The 20,816-nt window shown below is 38.0% G+C and overlaps 1 protein-coding gene across 1 annotated transcript; it reads right to left on the bottom strand.

Annotated features, from left to right (window-relative positions):
• MCCC1 (methylcrotonyl-CoA carboxylase subunit 1) lies at positions 1-19,020 on the bottom strand. Its single transcript, XM_036389069.2, has 19 exons — positions 18,927-19,020; positions 17,820-17,866; positions 16,683-16,822; positions 16,176-16,271; positions 15,905-16,026; positions 14,820-14,967; positions 13,921-14,042; positions 12,703-12,814; positions 12,300-12,381; positions 11,386-11,513; positions 10,293-10,476; positions 9,632-9,741; positions 8,178-8,394; positions 7,369-7,455; positions 6,754-6,803; positions 5,675-5,812; positions 4,157-4,264; positions 3,104-3,175; positions 1-1,553 (listed from the first exon to the last, which is right to left on the bottom strand). Exons 1-19 carry the CDS (start codon positions 18,980-18,982, stop codon positions 1,434-1,436), a joined length of 2,139 nt encoding a protein of 712 aa, XP_036244962.1. The 5' UTR covers positions 18,983-19,020; the 3' UTR covers positions 1-1,433.
• Positions 19,021-20,816: the final 1,796 nt, after the last annotated feature.

The following is a 20,816-nucleotide window of genomic DNA, read 5'->3' as shown; positions in this document are numbered from 1 at the left end:
TTCCAAGTTATGCTTAATTTTTATTTGGCAGTAAATAAAAATCATAGTGGCAATATTCTACAAGATGATCACTGGAATTTAATTATTTGCTAGGTGACCAGAGGATTGGAAGGAAAATTATAAAGTATTCAAATATGCTTTTAATACACTGATCATCCAGAGTCATTGCTTTTTCACCACTTTTTTTTCTGCATTGCAGACAAGGCTGCACAATTATAAAAGCAGATCAGAGAATTCCCCATGATATTGTATATTGATTCAGAAATGAGATTTCAGTTAAGGGTCCATTTGCACAGATCTAACTACAGGCTTGGGATCACTGCAGCATCTGATTGTTCCTTTCTGCAGTATAGAACAGATTATTTAATTAAATTAGCATACCAAAACTTCACGTGATAACAGAACTTCACATTAACTGAAAAGTTTGCAACAATTAAAACATTTTTTTCTTTCCCTTGTTTCCCTAAGGTGTTGGTTAAATAAGTTAAATTTATGGCAAATTATCAGTATGCTTAGTCTGAGAATTCTTTTTCTTTGCATATCCAAAAATCTACCAATTTTCCCTTTTGAAACCTTGCAGATACAAAAAAAATCTATTATTCTTAGTATTCTTATTTCATGCTGTTATAAAGACTGTGGTGTACTTCATTCCAGCCAATAAGAAATACACTAGAACATGAACAATATGGTAACAGTAACGAAGATTTTGAAGTCAGTATTGTATTTTGGCACAGTAAGTATTAAATAAGCTTATATTTCTATGTTACTACTTCATGTTTAAAGTTAAAATGGCATTTTTTGAAAGTAGTTACATTTTAACTTTGATTAGTGTAGCAAATGTATTTTAGAAATGTTTTGCATCACATATTTTGAGGTATATTAAAATAATTTTTGAAATGCAAATTTTCACAACTCATTGAGGTAAACAGGAAAAACAGATGCACCAGAAATGACTGAGAGGGATTCTGGGCTAAGGAACAATCCTAAATTCCCTATTAAGGCAAAAACATAAGATAGAAACAGAATTTTGCCAGAAAATAGAAAAACTGTATTTCAGATTTCCTTCAAATCAATCCTCACGTATTTAAGGGAAAAAAGGCAGCTGTGAATAACAAGAACCCAACCTGTCTGTACCTTATAGTCCTTATTAACCTCTCTGATACTTTCAGAGTTTCACATCTTCTTCCAGTCCTTTCCTCAAGCAAACAACCACTGGACAACAATCACATAGGTCCACAAGTTATAAATACAATTACAGTATAGTGATACCCAAATTTCAGTGATGTCAGCATAATTTCCAGTCAAACTATGCAGGAAGTGCAGAGGAAACCAATCCCCCAACCATACAAAACAGTTTGCTGAAAACATGAAGAAATCTTCTTCCAGGAGAAAATCAGCAAAGTAGAAAAAATAAAATGCACCTTCCTTGAATTTTATTTTGACTCTGCCTCTTCATCCACGAATTCAACGAGTGGAGCATGCCTGTTGGCCTGGGCACCTTCTTGGAAATTGACCTTTTTAATCACTCCTGCCTTGGGAGCCCTTATGGTGTGCTGCACAGAAACACAGCCAGAGTCAACAGCAGACACTCAGGGGCTTCCCTCCCCTCCCTCTCTCTCCAGCAAATGCCAGCATTACTGCTTGGTCCAAAGAGAATTGAACACACTTAATTCCTTCCTCTGACATATTTTATTTTAAACCTTCTTTTAAACATTCCTAGTCCATTTCTGAGTTTAATTTTCTCATGAATATTTGACAAGTATTTTGTGGAGAAAAATGCTGGATAATACATTTATATGAATTATCATCATCATATGAATGATCATCAGTATGAACAGCTGACTACCTCACTAATACTTTCTGTTGTTGCAATAAATACCAAACAGAAATAACACACTATTAATCCAAAATGTTAATCAGAGAGCAGATTTGTTCCCGTAAGAGAAATCTGCAGATTTACTAAAGATATTTCTGTTTTCTGGCCAGGAGGGGTCTTTAGTGGGCAGATATTTGGCAAAATGCAGATGAAACACAAATACAGCTCCTAATGACAGTAAAGGAACAGCATGCTTACACACCAACCCCCAGCTGGTCTGCTTGACATTGTACCAGGTTACTTTGATATTGGAGCTTTGCCTCTTGGTAGTTTTCTACATAGGATTAGTCTAGCATCAAAACATTTAAGATCAGATATTAAATCCTCACATCTAAGGACTCTCTAAATAACAATTTGCTTTTTAAATTTTACATTTTATATTTCAATAGCACTTTAAAAAAATAGCTCAGATAATGTCGGTCTGGGTATCAGCTGAAGAGGCACAAACACATTTAGCATCCAACTGCAAAGAAGTTTGTGTGTAGGTTTTTTAGTGCACACAGTTTTATTTAATAGAATTTGAGTGTAATTAAAAAAAGAACATGATAAGAGAAAGGCAGATTTTCTCAACAGTGTTAGTTCTGCTGCCACAAACTGAGGTTTATTTTAAACTAATAGTCAAACCAAACCAGTTCAGGCTACAGAAACTGTAATTAAAGCAATCTGAGCCACAGTCAAGCAATGTGACAAGATAAATTCAGTCCTCTGAATGCTGTGTGAATAACTACACAGAATCTTTAGTGTGCTCCTCATAAAACTTTCTGTAAATATCATTATTATTATTATCATTAATAATAAAAGGATTATACACAAGAAGAATCCCATGTATATTTACAAAGTCCCCATTAGCTAAATCTCTGCTTGAAGAAACTGCAGACATCCATGTGCCTGGATCACAACCAGAGGACAAGAGACACACCAAGACAGTTTTGTGCTAGAAAAGTCAAAGGAGAGGAGGGGACAGAAGGCCTGACACCACCACCCAAATGCATGTTAAAACAGCTGCAAAATACCATGCATTATATAATCATCATTTGTTAGTAAAATAACAGCAAATATAATCCTCTGAAATCCAGTCAGACACAACACTGATGTTACAGCAGATGAAGTGATACTGACAGCTGCAAGCTGCACTCCACACTGAAATTCAATAATGCAACCAAAAATTATTAAATTTTGAGCAGATTTTTATTTTCTCAATTATTAAAACCTTTATATGTCACTTACCTCCATTTTCATAGCTATCATAACCATTAGAGGGTCTCCAATCTGCACCTTATCCCCTGCCTTCACAAACACCTGCAATTCAGGAGAAAATTGGGGGAAAAATCATTTTTGCCTGTACAATTCAGAATCAGCTGGATCTTGACTAACACAATGCACAGAGGGAGGGAGGTTTTACAAAACAGCCTCATATTATTTATTTTTGTTGATCTGGGTATCTGAGTTCTCTAGATAGGGAAGAGTTCTAGATAGATCTCCTCAAGGGAAGGCAGAGCCTACAGAAAGAGGGTCAGTGCCAGATGGCAGGATGAACAGGAAGCCATTTACCTATCAAAGGAAAGACTACAAGAGATGATGTATAGCCTACCATTTCTGGGCTTCAGCAATTCTATTTTGAGAAAAGTGCAGAACCTCTTCCTGAAGCCAGTCCCTAAAGTCTTTAAAACAACATCCAGAAAGAAGATGGCAGGAGCCACCTCATTTTTCAACAATTACTCTGAATTGGAATGTTCATTCAGGATGTCAGAGATCCATGTTTTATGTACTCCATCCTTTATGCCTTTTTATTAGTGGCTGAATCTTTCAACCACTAAACTCTCCAGAAAATCTCTTTCTGTTGAAACTTTGTCACTGTACAGAGAATGCAGAAGACTTGCTGAGCTAAAGAAAATTAAATCAATTCACAGCTTAACAAAAGAGGCATTTCTGATTATTTCTTCTTTTGCAAGTGCATCTCTTTTGTTAGATGAAATGAATCAAACAGCCCATAACACTTCAGGGAGCTTTGACTTGAGAAGTAATTAAGATGAAGAAAAAACTAGTTAAGCAGTAGCATTAGTTCAGATCTTCCAGAGCTCTAGAGAAAAAATGGAAGCCTTAAAAAGCCATGGGTGGATGCTGAAAACTTGGAGTAAACAACGCTTTTTCCAATCAGAAGCCACACAACACTGACATTACTGGCCCCAGTTCTTTCCTGGCAGTACAGAAGCTCTATTTCTGGCAGAGTAAATCTGAATATATTGGAGAATTCAGGTCCCATCCCGTTGTTATAATTACCTTCTCTACTGTGCCTGTCATGGGCGCCACAGCTCCACCTTGTTCTGCCCCTGAACTCACTGCAGACAAATATTTGGGCACAGGGAGGCCAATCTGAGCACTGCCTTCCTGCAAGAAGAAAATCCAGGACAGGTGAGTTAACAGCATGAGATAACAGCACCAGTAGATGGGCTGAGAGAGGGAAAGAACAGCACCAGCCTTAGGCAAAGCAGTCAGCTCTGAGGGTGGCAGAGCCTGGAGTCAGGGCTGCACTAGGACTGCGATGGTCACTGCTGTGCCAGTGCCTGAGGCCTAGGAAGTCACACCTGCTGCTGGAAGGACCAGCAAGGAAGGAACAACCCCTGTGACAAAGCAGCTCCACGTGGATCTTTGTACAAACCCTGTGTTTGTACCTTCCCTGTTCCTGCATCAGCAGTGCAGAAGGTTTTGGAAGTGCATAAAGGCTGTTTGCACAGGGGCAGGCACCTGCTGCAACAAGAGACACGTTGGCATCTCCACTGCCAGCCACTGCCAATGAATCCTTCACAATTTACAATAAAATTAATTCAGTGCTAAATTTAGTCTAAATTTCTCACTGTTACTCAAAAATCCCTTAAGTCCTCTCAGAGTTGCTTCCCAGAGTCTCTCAAAGACTCATTATCTCCCACATCCTTCCCATGCCCTAAAGTCCTGTGATTTCTTTTCCATCACTCATCCCAGACTCCACTCTGATACCACAGGACCACTGAGCTTTCCCATTCCAGCAAGGGGTTATTTTGTCCTCATCACTGGAGCAACAAAGTTTTTGCTGCATTCTGCTAAAAGTCTTAAGGGGCTCAGTGCTAGAGGGTAATTACTGAAACTAATAATTTATTTATTTAATAATTATTTATTTAATAATAATTTATTTATTTAATAATAATTTATATAATTTATTTATTTAATTACACTGAGTTACTTTAAGGCCTTGCAATGTTTTAACTGTAAATAAAAAATTACTACCTAATAATGCAATTAGAGTACCTCTTCTTTCAAATGTCATTTGCATATATGCAATGCATATAATGCCATGGTAACTCACAATTGCATATTTTAATATTAGCTGAAGTTACCCTTCCTCAGACCAGTATTGATTTATTTCTTGTCATATAATTTAAAAATCACAATTGAAATTAAAACACCAATTACAAGGCCTTTCAAATATTTGTCAGTTTGAAGTACTTGCTACTGTTCTGTAACAAACTCAAATACCTGACAAATTTTAGTATTTTGTGTTCCCCTCTCCTAAACCATCATTTCCAAACCATAATTTCCTCACCAGATGTATTTCAAATTTTTAAAATAATTCTTTTTCTCACTCACTACAAGCAATGAATTTCTAATTAGAACAACAATCCAACAGGTATCAAAACTTGATAGGTCAAAGTAAGAGACTGAAATTGTTGCTCTCTTTCACATTCCATTGCAATTTATATTGTTCATTAATATGGATAAAAATCCAAAATTTTAAATTTGTGATAATAAAGAAAGGAACGTTACCGGGAAGAACAGATAAATGGTGTTGTCCAAAATGACCAACTTGGACTTAGACACTGTTCCATTTACTGAAGACCTCAAGTAAAGTGAATCACCTTCTTTCAAGATCTCTCCAGAAATCAGGAATGTTTTATCTTGAATCTGAAAGTTAAATGCTTTTATAAGGACAAAGGTTAACCCTTCATGAGCAATAAATCAAAAGATTGTATTTGTACCCTCATAACCTGTGATTCTGCATAGGCAACTCTGGAATTAAAAAAAACATTTTTAAACCTTATGTATCCTTGTCTTTCAGTTAAGAGACTGTTCTGTATCCAATAAAAATAGCTCAGCAAATTATCTAATATATTCACTCAGGACATTCCTGAGTATTCATCCATTCTGGGTGCCAAATCTGAGAGAATAAGACATTCACCGACAGGGGATATTGAACACCCAGCCAAACACAGCCCCCTTAAGCCAACAACTGGAGACTCTCACATGTGCACACACAAAATTAGCTACAACTAAGGCATCTTGAGCTGTTTACTACAGGAGCTCTATAGCATGGACAAAGAAGCCAATTCTAGAGGGTGTCACTCAATTATCTAACCAGAAGATTCCTCAGCTCATTTGGTAATCACTCTCCAATTTCCATCTTCAAAATAAAATGTTATCTTGCAGATAATGCTCTAGAAAGCTTTTATTTATCCCACAGAAGATCCATTCTCATGCAAAGAACACAGCAGGAGTCCTGTGGAAAAAAAGTCTTTTTAAATGCAGATTTAAATCTAACTTCCCAGGTTTTAAACAGACAAATTCAACAAGGAAAATAAAGAATAAGACCTTTAAGTACTGAAAATACAAACACTTCTCTTAGCCTTGTCAGGAACATTTTGATAGCTCTTCCATGCTGATCCTGCATCTAGCACAGATAATTTCAGGTCGAAGTAACAGTGTATAGCAATGGATACAAGCAAACTAAAAACAGAATCCTGCATCTGTAATCACCAAGCAACTTTAGCAACAATTAGTACTAAGAGAAATCTACAAGAAATGGATTCTTTTATCTAATGAAGTATCTGAAAAAAATGTACTCGTACCTGCATTTTGTATGACCCATCTTGATTGTAACTTACAGCTACATCCACAACTGTTCAATAAAACAAAACATGCATGTGTGAGTAGATTTCACTGGAGTATCTAGAGAATGATGACATATAAACTGTATCAAGGCTTTCTTGATAAAAATGAGGCCTACCAACACTAAGATAAGAACAAGTATTTTCAGATTAGCTTACTACACACTGCAGAATTCCTACTGAATTCCAGACAATTTTTCTTTCAACGATGAACATCTGAAATGTATCTAAAATCTGTATTATCTGTACAGAAAACAAGTTTGTGAGGGGAGGAAGTACTCCTTTCACAACAAAAAGAAGTTCAAAAAAAGTAAATGTCACTCTTCTCTTTTTAAAATCTCAACCTCATTCATTTAAATGATGAGCATGAATTAGTAGTCATTTCAATTTGGTTTATATTTCTTCAGGATCCAACAGTGTGGATTAAACATGCAATTCTGTGAATTCCCAGCTTACACTGCATAAAACTCATACTGATTCGATGCTGTTTCTTAGCCTGAATTTTCAAGCACCAGTTAAAATAACTTCATCCATCAAGTACCTCCCTTCCCTCCACACACTTTTTTATTAACTTACTGTTTTCCCCATCAAGCAGAGACAGTTTTCTAGTGTAACATATATTTAATCTTCTACCAGTGCTGGATGCAAATGGTGAGAATTTATCTAAAACACAAAATACACAGATATATTATTTTTCATTCTACTTCAGCAAAACACAATACTTAGAACTTAGGCCTTAAAATCATTGTCCTACTCTTACTAACTTCGTACTGATTAATTCATATTGCACAGAAAAGACTGGGGAACAACTGTAGTCAGAGAAAGTGACAATTCCTTGATCTCCAACACAGAATAAATTGATGCTGTGTGACCTACAGAAAACATGACACTAAGAAGGGCACTGGCTGTTTTCCATGAACACATCCCTGAACAGGACTAGAGAGCATCAGAATTCAACTACACCAGAGCAGGTCCTGATTAACCTTTAGGTGAAGGTTTCAATCAATCCCCACTGCTTCTCCCATTCAGAGCAGAGGTAATTTTGTCTGAAGACCTTGGCCAGCTGTAGGAATAAGAGAGGCAGAAGGTCCCTGCTTGTGCTTATCAAGAGCAAAGAGCTCACAGTGTCACTGACCATGAATCCCAAGGTCTCTCAGGCAGTGCCTGTCTGAAGGGCTTTGGGAAGTTCTCTGGACATTACAGTGGTGACATATTCCCTATCTGATCCTTAACAAAAGTTTTAGTCTACCCTGTGTGCAAATACCTGGGAGATGCCAGAACGCAGAACCCTGAGCAGGCACAAAGTAGGGCAAAGAAAGAACATCCAAATTAAGCAACTGCACGTCAACTCATAAAATGAAACAATAAAAAACAATGATCCTTACCATCTGACTGATCTCTGAAAGCATCTGTTAGCATCTTCTCTTTCAGTATGAGCCCTAGAGCTGCCTGACACATAACTTCATGTGGAGTTGCCTTTTTGGCTGGAAATAGTTCATTATGGTGTTGAGGAATGAAATTAGTGTGCACATTTCCAGCCTCAAACTCTGGGTGTCCTGACAGGCTCAGTAAGAAATCAATATTAGTGCTTAATCCTACAATCTGTAAAGAAACAGAACAGAAGTATTTTGCCAAACTGAGTTACGACTACACAGCTTTCTGCTCACAAAGTTTATCAATAAAATGTAATTCATTCAACTGGTCTGTTTTATTATCAATAAAACCACTGACTGGAAAAAGACAAAAAACCAAAACAAAACCCAAAAGCTGCTTTCTCAAAAGCACTCTGTTATCTAAATGTTGCCTTTGTCCACTGTGAAGTTGAGCAAAGTTTCCCCGAAACAGTAACAGGAGGTAATTTCAGAAAAAAACCCCTACTTTTGGAAAATTGTGCTCTGAGTGTTTAGAAGAACATTCCTAACTTGACAATTGCTTCTTATTAAAAATGAGTTACAATAAATCCAGTATCCCATATTTGATCTTTTAATAGTAAAAAGTAGGAAAGGGGATTTCTATAAGTTTACTAGATACTATCCATTTCCTATAGTGCAAAATACCCAATGAAACAACATTATTATTTTAGAGAAATCATTGACACTGGTACCATGTTATGCTGTTAACATTTACTGACAGAACTGCTAAGAAAATTCTGAAAAAACCAAGAGAATTCTTTTATTTCTTTCTCTTACAGTAAATTTCATTTTTAGCTAAAACAATAAGGGGCCCAACACTTTCACTACCTCAGGCACATGAACATGACATTCATGTTTTTGATTTAAAAGTGTAAATTAGTTCTGCATAAGTAATATTCAGTCTCGCCTCAAGCCAAGCCTTCTGAATTCCACTTTTGAAAACAGTTATAATACCTGTAGTTTTCATAGGGAAAAATGGAATGTTTCTTAAAAAGAACTGACAGCATATTTCTTTACCACATGTATAGTCTAAAAACTTAGTTCTTTTAATAAATTAAAAATTACAAGCAAACATTGTCTGATACAAATTCCACTAAAGAAACCATTTAAGTCTGAGAAAGCTCACAGTACAATTGAAAATGTTTTTTAGCCTTACCCTTCTACAAAGTCCCAGGTGCATATTCAAACTGAACCACAAACTTAAAAATCTATGTGTAAAACTGGGCTTCACACTTATTTTCACTCACTCCACCAATGAAAACAGTTTGCAAATTGGGAAAAAATACAACTTCTGCGAACAACTAATGAATTTGAAATGCAGTAGCAATGCAGGCTCCCTTTTGGAAACCACTTTTGTTTTACTGCAGTATTTTCTGCGCGCTTTTGTGGCTCAAGCTGTGGTACCACACTGGGTTCCTCCCACTTACGTTGTACTGGTGCAAGCTGTAGCGCAGCTTTCTGAGCGCTGCCTGTCGGTCCTCAGCCCAAACCACCAGCTTGGCAATCATGGGGTCATAATGCACAGAAACCTCATCACCTGAAATGCAGCAATAAAACAAAAATGCTCTAACATGCAACCACGAATTTATGGAAGTTGTTAATGCAAAGTACTGGGCACCACATGGCATCCAACACAGGCACAATTCATGGCCACAGTTCTCTCAAGATTAAAATTGTTTAAGGACATGATGTGACCTGGCATTTCAATTTCAAGGACAATTTCAGCACAGACGTTTTATAAATTTTATAAGTTTATAAATAAATTTATAAATTTTTGTAGAGATAACATGACTCAAATTCAGTTTTCTTTATTGCAATTCGAATGCAGGATTGCTAAACAGTGAGGAGAATATCACCAGCATGAGCCAGCGGACATTAATGTGGGTACAGGTAAAGAAGAGGTAAATAAAATATTCAGTGATTGACCAAAAGTACATGGAAAATCATAAGGAAGAATAATTCTGTAGGGATTTTTCTTTATAACACCACTCTTTTAGACAAACTTATTCAGACCAAAGAGGGAAATGCTTACAAAAACAAGTTCTTGATGTTAATTATTTCTTCTTCCATCACTGCCTTCAGTTTTACCTTGCCTGACTCCGGTCTCTATCCTGGTGAAACGATCTGCTGGGGGGGTGGATAAGTGCAACAGTGGCCCAGCTCCTGGCATAAAGTTATTATTAGGGTCTTCAGCATATATTCTAGCTTCAAATGCATGGCCCTGCAGCAGGATCTCTTCCTGCATCAGAGGAATCTTCTCTCCTGCTGCAACCTGAAAACAATAGGTTTTTTCTTGAATGCAGGATGAATATTCTGGAATGCTGATATATGAAATATTAAGTGTATTTCTTCTGAATTTGAAGAACTAGGAAGCATATTTTAAAAAGCACAAGGAGAAAAACACTGCTAAGACCACTGAACCTGTCCACCTTGTTTCTCTCTTCCAGTGTTGTTTGATCCCTGCTCTAACCCAGGATTCAATTCTCAATTTCCATGCCCAGATAAGGAAGACAAATGTTCCTTCTTTTTGCATCAGCATTGCCAGTTTAATTTTCTTTCTGATTACACTTCCCCACCCTTAATCTCACACTTCTTAAGCTGTTGTCCTCACTTTTAGATTTATGAAAAGAGAATTGGGGTTTATTTCAAGTTCCCTAATACCCAAAACTTCCTGTGATCACTTAAATATGTAAATAATCTCTGAAAATTAGGTGTGTGAGGAAATCCACTGCTCCAGTCCACCCCACTGTACATCTATTTCAGAATGTGACTATACTGGTATAACACCAGACACAGGTTTTTGTGAGGATTTTTTCCTCCTACAGCCTGATGCAAGAATGACTTTTGGGTCACAGATCCATTTCAATTAAAGTTTTAGAAACCTTACAACATAGCAAAGGAAAGACCAGGACCTCACTCCCTCCCACTTTCCACACTGTCTGTTAATGCCTCTAAATACACTTTAAAAATGTTTCCTCTCTACACAGCTGGTTGAAATTCAGAGCACCTACACAACGCTCTACATCCAATACAGCAATGTGAGATGCTCCTGTGGAGCAAAGGAAACTCTACCCTGACAGCTGAGCAGGAGATGAGGATCTGGAAACCCATCCAGCCTCTCACAGGCAGTGTCACACAGCACTCAGGAGGAACTGTCCATGTAAAATCAATTAACACTCACCCTGAGCTGCCATTCCACCAAGTCTGTTCCAGTGATCATCTCTGTGACTGGGTGCTCTACTTGCAGCCTGGTATTCATCTCCATGAAGTAAAAATTATGTTGGGAGTCCATAATAAATTCAACTGTTCCTGAAGTATTTAACAGAAGGACAGCTCACCTAAGAGCGTCTTAGGTGTCCATTTATAGAAAAGACATCCAAGCCACTTAATTCAACTATGCCAAGACTATTACTTCTGAATCAGACACACTGAATTTCATTAAATTCTATACAAATAATCTAAAAGGGTCACAAAATTGAGATCTGAAAACAGAAGGGTTGTGTCCTTATACATTTACATAACCTTTGTTTAGTAGCCATTCTCTACAGTAAGAGATGCATTTCATTAGCACTTTAAAAAGTGCATCAAGAGTCTTTGAAAGTATTCTGAATATTCATGGGATATGTAATTTTTTAAAAATAAATATCTGAAGAAAGCAGTGAGAAAACAAAGTTACAAATCATTTCAGGAGGTTATTTTTCATCTGGGAAATGGTGTGGACTTTAAAGTGAGTTGTGATTTTCTTTTAAAGACTACTGTTTGCATATAAAGTATTACCCTTTCTATGCTAAAAGAAAAATTATTTTCCCCTTGCTCAGCTCAAATTTACTAATTCATAATGCTCACTTTCCAACAACAGTTGAGTTGACCAAATTATCTGCCCTGAAATTTTTTTCTTTCTATCCTTCAGCTGCCACTGGTCTTGAGTTCAGGTATGCTAATTTAAATCTGTAATTACATCAGAATTAACTACATGATTACTTGCTTAAACCTCAAAAATTTGAGGGATGTGTGTCATACTCGACAACAACCAGATGCCATTTGCTTGAGACTTAAAGTCTGACTAAGTTAAAAGCTGCACCTCCCCAGGCTTACCTGCTCCCACATAATTCACTGCTTTAGCTGCTTTGACAGCAGCTTCTCCAAGTCTCCTTCGAACCTCTGGACTAATTCCTGGCTGTAAATAATAATAGAAAGATTACAAACTATTGTTAAGTTTGTTGATATTAAACCTGGTATGCATGAATATTGAACAGAATTAACAAATGCAGTGAAACCCTGATCTATGTTACACTTGAAATCTACATAATACTTCTTTGAGAATCATTTTCCTAAAGAATGTAGGGTTTTTATTCAATCAGAACATCTTCAGCAGCAAAACTAAAACAGGTCCAGGAACTAGAAATAAATTATTATCCACTACATACATTCAGAGGGGGATAGCAATCACTATAAAAACATGGCAGTTCATAAAAAATATTAACAATTTTCTGCTCACCCCTGGTGCCTCTTCAATGATTTTCTGATGCCTCCTTTGCACGCTGCAGTCTCTTTCAAACAAATACACTGCATTGCCATGCTGGTCACCAAACACCTGGACTTCAACATGCCTGCTCCACAAAAATAAATGTTTTAATGTATTTTAATGCCCCAAAGAGACTTCAAACTTATAATTTTAATAGGATTTCTTATAAGTTTAAGTGTCTGCCTTTAAATAAATGCCAAAATGTAAAGAGAGGCTGATATTATGCAGGATTTTGCTGTTATAGAGTTATTCATCTTCTAAATGAAAGAGGATTCCTAATACCAACTACTGCAGTGAAATCTCATAGATTGTAGGATAAGCAAGACACGTATCTGAAGGCTGCTACCTCTTTCTTAGTTATTATAATAAAAGTAAAACCACTTCACTATTAATTTGATAATGATTATTTCCATCATAATTTATTGTGCAGCAATTCACAAGAGACTGCAGCAGTCCTGGCTCAGGAATAACATTGTTCACTTCAAAACACCATTTCAAAGGACAACTATTGGGTGGCAGAAATTTATTCTATGCGTAAAACTAATAAAAATACATCACCTTTCTGACAATCCGCTGATCCTGGCAAAAGAAATTCCCCAGCAATGAGTTTTTTCTCATGTCTACCTGACAGCATAAGCAGACCCTCAATTTCTTTGGATAAATGCTTTCCCTATAGCGATGCTTCAAGGAAGAAAAGATGTAAAGTACAAGAATGTCAAACAGACCTCTGAGACATTCTTTATAAAAAATAAATTGGTTCAGTTCCACAGGCCAGGCATGAGCTAAAGGCTCTCACTTCTGTTTGAAACATCCAAGTAGAGGAAGATTAAATAACTGGTTTGGGACACCTGAGGGCAGCAGAAACACCATCACAGCTTCACTAAGGTCTATAGTTTGAACATTATAGTGATTTTTTTCCTAGATGTAAATCAATTTTAGAAATCTCACTGCCTCATCTCCCAAGCAGTAGCATTTTAATTCCTGTCATTCAAAACAAAGTCACTACAAGAAATTCAATAAATTATAAACAATTTTGACCACATTAACAAATTTCATAGTGCAAATTGGACATACAAAACCAATTTTAATCCTACAATTAAGCTAGTTACGTTTATTTAACTAAACTGAGCTATTTATGTTTATTTAAGCAGAATAAACACTACAGTGTTTATATTGAAACATATTTCACACCTTGGATTATCTACAAATTTCTCAATCAGCATTGAATCATCATTAAAAGACTTCTTTGCTTCTCTCCTTGCTGATTCTAGTTGGTCCAGAAACTCCTTTTCTGAATGAGCAATCCTCATGCCCTAAAATACAAGAAAAAAGCTTATCCAAACAGCTAAAAATACACAATAAAAAACCTTGCTGCACACACAGAGTGAAAATTAGCTTAAAAATAACATTTTTTCTTTCCTTCAAAAACTTTAGGAGAATTGTGTATCAGCTTCCAGTAAGATAATCCTACTAAGTCCCACTGAAAGTGCCATAAGAAGTGTAAAAAATAGATATTATCATTCATTGATATGAGTGAGCACAAAATTTAATTTTTTCCTCAAATATAGAAATCTTCCAAGGCTGGCAGAGAAAAACTTATTTTCTAGAAAATAAGTCTAGCTATTTTGGAAATAACTAAGATTTTCTATACATAATTTTTATAGACATTTATTTCAGAGCAAAGTCTGATTTAGACTGGGAGTTCACCACCCATTGAAAAATATCTAGACACAAAATGTTATTTCTAATCATTTCTTATACAACATTTAAAACTGTTGGCAAAGGAAGTCACAGAAGCTATCACAGAGTAACAATTTAAAGTCATCTCATTTTGCATAAATCCAAAGCATAACTTTTCTGCTTATGTGAATTACTGGAGATCCACTGAAACAAACAAAACTCTTCCAGTTTATTCCAGCTACTTATCTTCTGCATATCAAAGGGAAATGAGATTTCATAGTGCTAGATTGGCCATTAATAAATTTTAACACAAAGTACTTTTCCAGTTTTTGTTTTCTTTTCGAATATTGAGTTACAGATCCTGAGCCATGGCAACTTTACAGCACATATTGAACAGAGGAGTTCCTTACCTTTCCTCCACCCCCACGGACAGCTTTAATCATTACTGGGTATCCAATCCTCCTGGCATGTTCCTTTAGACACTCATCAGACTGATCTTCTCCATGATAACCTTCAACAACAGGAACGCCAGCAGCAGACATTATAGCTTTGGAAGTGCTTTGACAGAACAGTTTTATATTTAGAATGATAAAAATATTTTTTTCTTACTTTAAGCTCCAACCTGTCTAATGCTCCCAGTGTTAATTCTCTCCATGAAAATAGTTTCACAGTAGACCTCAACAGGACTACTTGCATAGGTGGTTACACAGCATTGGACTGTAATTCAGCACATACTTCCAACAAACATTTTTATTTCTCCTAGCAGGATTACACTTTAGTTTGACTGTTTTTCCACATTATATATGCCAAAATTTAACAATTTCAAATTAAAACACTACAATATTTAAAGCTGTACAAAGGCAAAACTTTTCATTACACAGGCTACATTCACACCACACATAAAACCCTCAAGCATAACAACTCTAATTTCCAAAATGCATGCAAAGCTTGTTAAATTACTGAGGCAATTTACTCTCACATTATGAGGTGATAAAGTTAATTCTCTCTAACTACGATTATACAGTTCCTGTGTCAGTATTAACTTCATTTCCATAGTCTTGATTTATACTTCATACCTTTAAAGTCTTTCTTTGATCTAAGAAACTAAGAATAAGATTCTCTGTGATGAACTAAACTTATAATTTTACATGAGCCACCACAACCCTGATGATTTGGTGCTTCTTTTCCACTGCTCTTTTGACCTATCCAATCTGACTTCTGAACCTTTACCTATACTACACTGCAATGCTTCAATTCTGGAAAAGTAGAACCATTACTTATTTAATTACTAAAATCCCAATAACTGAACAATCTTGACTGTTTATGTCCCTAAATGAATCTATAAACCTGCAGTTTATTCCTTTGAAGAAAACAGTAAAAACACATTGCAAATTGACAGAATAAAACAATTACAGAGCAACTGGTCATTTGTTAACAAAATTATCTTTGCCAAGCTGTAAACTGCATAACCAAGTAATAAAAAAGAAATAGATACCTTTTAATACCCATATCTCTGATAGCAGATGAAGGAGGACCTATGAAGATGATTCCCTGCTGCTTACACAGCTCTGCAAACTCTGTGTTTTCTGAGAGGAAACCATAACCCGGATGAATAGCCTAAAACAGAAAAATGTTACCAGCCTGTTTTTGTATCAGTTTAGCTTAGAAAACCCAAAAATTTCATAGATCATTAAGGAAAAACAAGATGAGCAAAAACAAAGAACTAAAGACACTGAAGTAACAGAAAATGTTATTGATCTCCTTACCTGTGCTGCTGAGCTCTTGGCCACCTGCAGTATTTTCTCCATGGCCAAGTAACTCTGCTGAGAGGGTGGTGGACCAATGCAATATGCTTCATCTGCCTGTTTTACAAAAAATACATACAACAGAGACTGGTTACTAGAAATTTAAATTACTTTCTAAGCTAATTATATCACTTATCAGACTGCAGTTGAAATCACTGCCTTTCCTCATGGAGAGGCTCAGCTGGGTGAAACAAATTCCGACTTTTTCCCCAGAATCACAGTCTACTCTCTAACCCCTGGCTGTCCAGAGTCTGGAAGCCAAACTTGAATGCACTTCCTGTAAAGCTGTCAGGTGTTGAGACAGACACCAGGCAAACTTTCCATCCATTCAAGGAAAACTTGGCAATAGGTCTACAGAAGTGAAAATCAACTTTGTATCAGCACCCAAATCTGCTTCACCCATGGAACTTATCAATGAAAAATACTGTTATGAATGAACATCAGCCAAGTTTAATGAATATACTTCACCATTGCTACGTGCATGGAATTCCTGTCTGCTTCACTATAAACTGCCACAGATTTCACCCCCATTTTCTTCGCTGTTCTCATCACCCTGCAGGCGATTTCTCCTCGGTTTGCAATGAGGATCTTCCCTATGCTGTGACCTCCTGTTTGAAAGGATGAAGCATAGTGAGAAACCAAGCCACAAAAACATCCCTGGAAACAAAGCAAATTTAAAATTCTGGTTTCTTTTACATTTACAAAGTTTATGCATTTCTTCAATAATTGAAAAAGCATGCTTCACCCAAAAGCATTTTCAAACTGCTCTTCGAATTCTTAACTCAGAGTCCTTATGCAGAGGTATCTTTAAGCCTTTTTTTTTTCTTTTTTAGAATTCAAGAGATATATCCTAACCCTAAAAAAATCCCACTTCTACATAACAGCTAATGCTTAGAGTTGTATTATGTACCTTCTGGACTAACCAGGAAACAATCAAAGCTGTGCTGTGTCCCCCACAACAGAAGTGATTCACATATGAAGAGCACCATTCCCCCTTGATACACAGTGACAAAGAAATAAAAAGATATCAATTTTTATTGGTTTGGTTTTTTAATCAGTGACTTACAAACTTCTAAAAACTGTCATGACAGCAGCCACAACTTGATAGAAGTATGAGGCCAACACTGACAGAGACTTCTCAGTGAGAACTAAATAGCTTAAAACTAAACAATAAAATGAAAATAGATCTCTGAATTCTCAAACATAACTTTTTAGATAACAGGAACACAGAGTGAGTTTAAATAATCTTGCTAAACCCCTTTACACTCCTTTATAGATTATTTAAATACCATTATGCCTATAAAACAATTATCAGAGACTTTGCAACATTTGTATCAGAAAAGGACTCAGAGAAAAGCATCACAAAAAATGAATCGTTTTCATTAATTTCCATATACCTAAATATGATAGATAAAATTATACAAAGTGTTGTTTAAACATTAAAGACGATTTCTCTTTGGTTAGCTACAGGTTCCTTTCTTCAAAAGCTGTGAAGATACTGAATATTTATTAAAAAACCCTGCAGTCTTTCAGCAACTAATACTCTAAAACCATCCACACTGTATAGTAATTTAAGCTAGTAGCTAAAGAGGTGAAATTTCATACCTATTGTTGAGGCCCATTTCACAAATATTCGTAATTGGTTCCATTGCCTGTGCAATTATAAAGGGACAGAAGTGTTACAAGTGCGTATGAACAAGTGGCAACTGAGCTACTTTTATTTTCAGGTGAGAGAAGTACAGCACTGAAACTTCTGATACATCTACTGACACAGAACATATTCAGGTGTAACAAGGGAAGTTGCTCAAACTTTACCAGATCACCCAAGTACTTTCACTTGTACAAAATAAAAATTACCCCCATGCTTTTTTAGTAGCATTCAAACAGAAATAATCAAGGAGCTTTCTTAAAACAAACAAGCAAAAAAACCTCTTTTTGTGGACAGAACAGCCAACAACTCGCATTTATTTATTACAGAGAGGCCAACTCATTAATTATTTGGGAAAGAAGACATGAGCAAACATAAGATAAAAAAGCTTAAAAAGGCAACAGGAGCTGCTTTTGTAGAGCAAAAGGTGCAAGAGAAAAGAATGTGAAAGAGTGAGCTATGGTGACTTTTAGAAATAGAAAGTTAAACTTCAGATAATTAATGCTAACTAAATGAAATAACAGCAGTGAAGGGACTGGATAGAGCTGTGAAAGCAAACTCCTGGAACTGTTTTAATTAGTATGTAAAACAACGTCGGAATTTTGGATCAAGTCCAGAATTCTTAAGCGTTATCGGACAAAAAAGACACGGGACGTCCTCGGCACCACACAAGTAGAGCTCGGATGTAGCAGAGGAGGAATCTGTGCATGTCTTAAACTCTGAATACACAGCTGTCATGGTCACCTCCCTGCGCACAGCCTGCGCACCGACCCCCGGGGCCGGAGCAGCTTCGCGGCACCCGCGGCATCTGCCACAACCATTCCCTAAGGCCCAGCAGGGCTTATTTGCTCTTCCTTCCCCCAGAGCAGCCCGGGCTCCCTGTGTGTCCCCTCACACCCCGCAGAGCCCCCTCCCCTCCTGCCCGGGCAGCGGGCTCCGTGCTCGCTGTGGGCAGCTCCCCACGGCTCCTCAGGCCGCCCCTGGCCCGCACCCACGGCTGTCCCCGGCCCGGCCGCCCCTGCCCGCGCTCGGGGCCGCTCGGGCCTCCCCCGGCCCGCACTCACAGCCGGCGCAGCGCCCCGAGGCAGCCGCGGCCCCGCTCGGCCGCCGCCAGCGCCATGTTGGGGAGCGCGGGCGGCAGCGGGGAAAGCCCTCCGGGGGCGGGAGGGAGCGGGCGGAGGGAGCGCGTCACCGGGAGGAGAGCCGGGCACGGCCGGGGCCCGCTCGGGGAGAGCCGCGGAAATGGCTGTCGGGGGCGGGGCTGGGCTGCACCGAGGAACGGCGCTGAGAGGGCCGATGGAATAAATTTCATTTAAATGTGAAACGATGCGTGTCGCTGAAGGGTTGTCGGCCCTGTGGGTGCACGGACTCAGCTGAGCGTGCTCCTTCAGGAATGATATCCGGGGTTGTAGTGGACAGCGACACACAACGGAGAGGGTGCTTGGGAGAGCGTGGGCATCCTCGGGTGCCTCAACATCCCCAGATCCGGCATCAAAACCGCCTCGGGCAGCAGAGGAGGTCACAGAGGGGGGCGATCAGAAAGCCGTCAGGATCTATTCTGCTCCCTCAGGCTTTGGAGCTTTGCAAGCCACAGAGCCACCGAAGATTTGGGCTGGAAGGGAGCTGAAAGCTCATCACATTACATTACGCTCCCTTGAGGAGGGACATCTTCCAGCAGCCCAGGTTGCTGCCAACGCCATCCAGCCTGGCCTTGGACACTTCCAGGGATAGGGAATCCACAGCTGCTCTGGGCAGCCTGTGCCAGGGCCTCAGCACCCTCACAGGGAAGAATTTCTTCCCAATATTTATCAGTTTAAGGCCCAGCCCACCCCAGTGTGGGGCCTTGCTAAACCTGCCTGGCCCCAGCACAGTCAAAATAAGTATTTCCATTTGTTGTTTACAAATAGCAAAGCTGCCATGCTTTTTTTCCACAATGGGAATACACAAGCTATCAATTGCAATAGTGGCAGTGTTTAGTGTCTTAAGTGTTCTCCATACTCTGAAGCATTTTCTTACATGAAGAGCATCTTCAGTATGCAGGCAATCTCTGCTTGCTCCATTCTTGCTGTTTTTACTTTGCCATGGTGACCCCTCACACCAGTGACTGAAGGTTCAAGTAGGTTAAACAGACACCAGATCAGCTTGGCGAAATCATCCCTTGGCCTTGACTGCAAGAGGGATCAGCACTTGCTCTATGGGTGAGATTTTAAAAACTAAATTATTAAGTGAAGCTTCCGCTTTTCCATAAGCCATTCACTCCAATCTTCTTCAACATAAGATGCTGACAGTGTAGATCCTACTTTTGCCTTTCATAATCCAGAATTTTAAAAAGTCATGTTTAATTTGTCTCTAAACACAAGATGGCAGCATTTTATGTAGTTTTAACTGTTGGACACTGAGGAGAGCAACAGATATTTTACAGTACATAAAAATCAGAGGTGGCAGAGGAGGCGTTTAGCAATAGAACTAATGGAAGTGGCAAACTCATTTACATTGCAAATCTGCTCTTGATGGAGGCATCCTGCCAGCAGGGCCTTTAGGGCTTGCAAAATCAAGAGGGATCACCAGACTGTACATGCAGATGTTTGAAAGTACCATGTAATAAAGCATAAATGCAGAAATAATAATTTCCTCAGTGACACCAGTAATATCTTTGATGTGCACATCCATAGTCCGAAGCACTCAGGTGAACCTGCCAATGTAGTGGATAGGTGGGTTGGCAACATTTTTTTTAATTTTATTGTGGAAGCTGGGCATATTTTGAAAGCTGCTTTGATTAATAATTTGAGCCGTTTTCTCATAACAATTTTTCCCATGAGCAGGTTGTGAAAAATATAATGTGAAATATGAATTCATTTTCCTTGACCTGATGACAAAAAAGCCACTCCTTGGTAAAACGAGGTTAAATATTGTCTGGACTCATGATTCATTATCTTCAAACATTTTTGTGCTAT

Source organism: Molothrus ater, chromosome 10 (assembly GCF_012460135.2).
Source record: "Molothrus ater isolate BHLD 08-10-18 breed brown headed cowbird chromosome 10, BPBGC_Mater_1.1, whole genome shotgun sequence".
Classification (NCBI taxonomy): domain Eukaryota; kingdom Metazoa; phylum Chordata; class Aves; order Passeriformes; family Icteridae; genus Molothrus; species Molothrus ater.
This window is presented reverse-complemented; position numbering and strand designations above follow the sequence as displayed.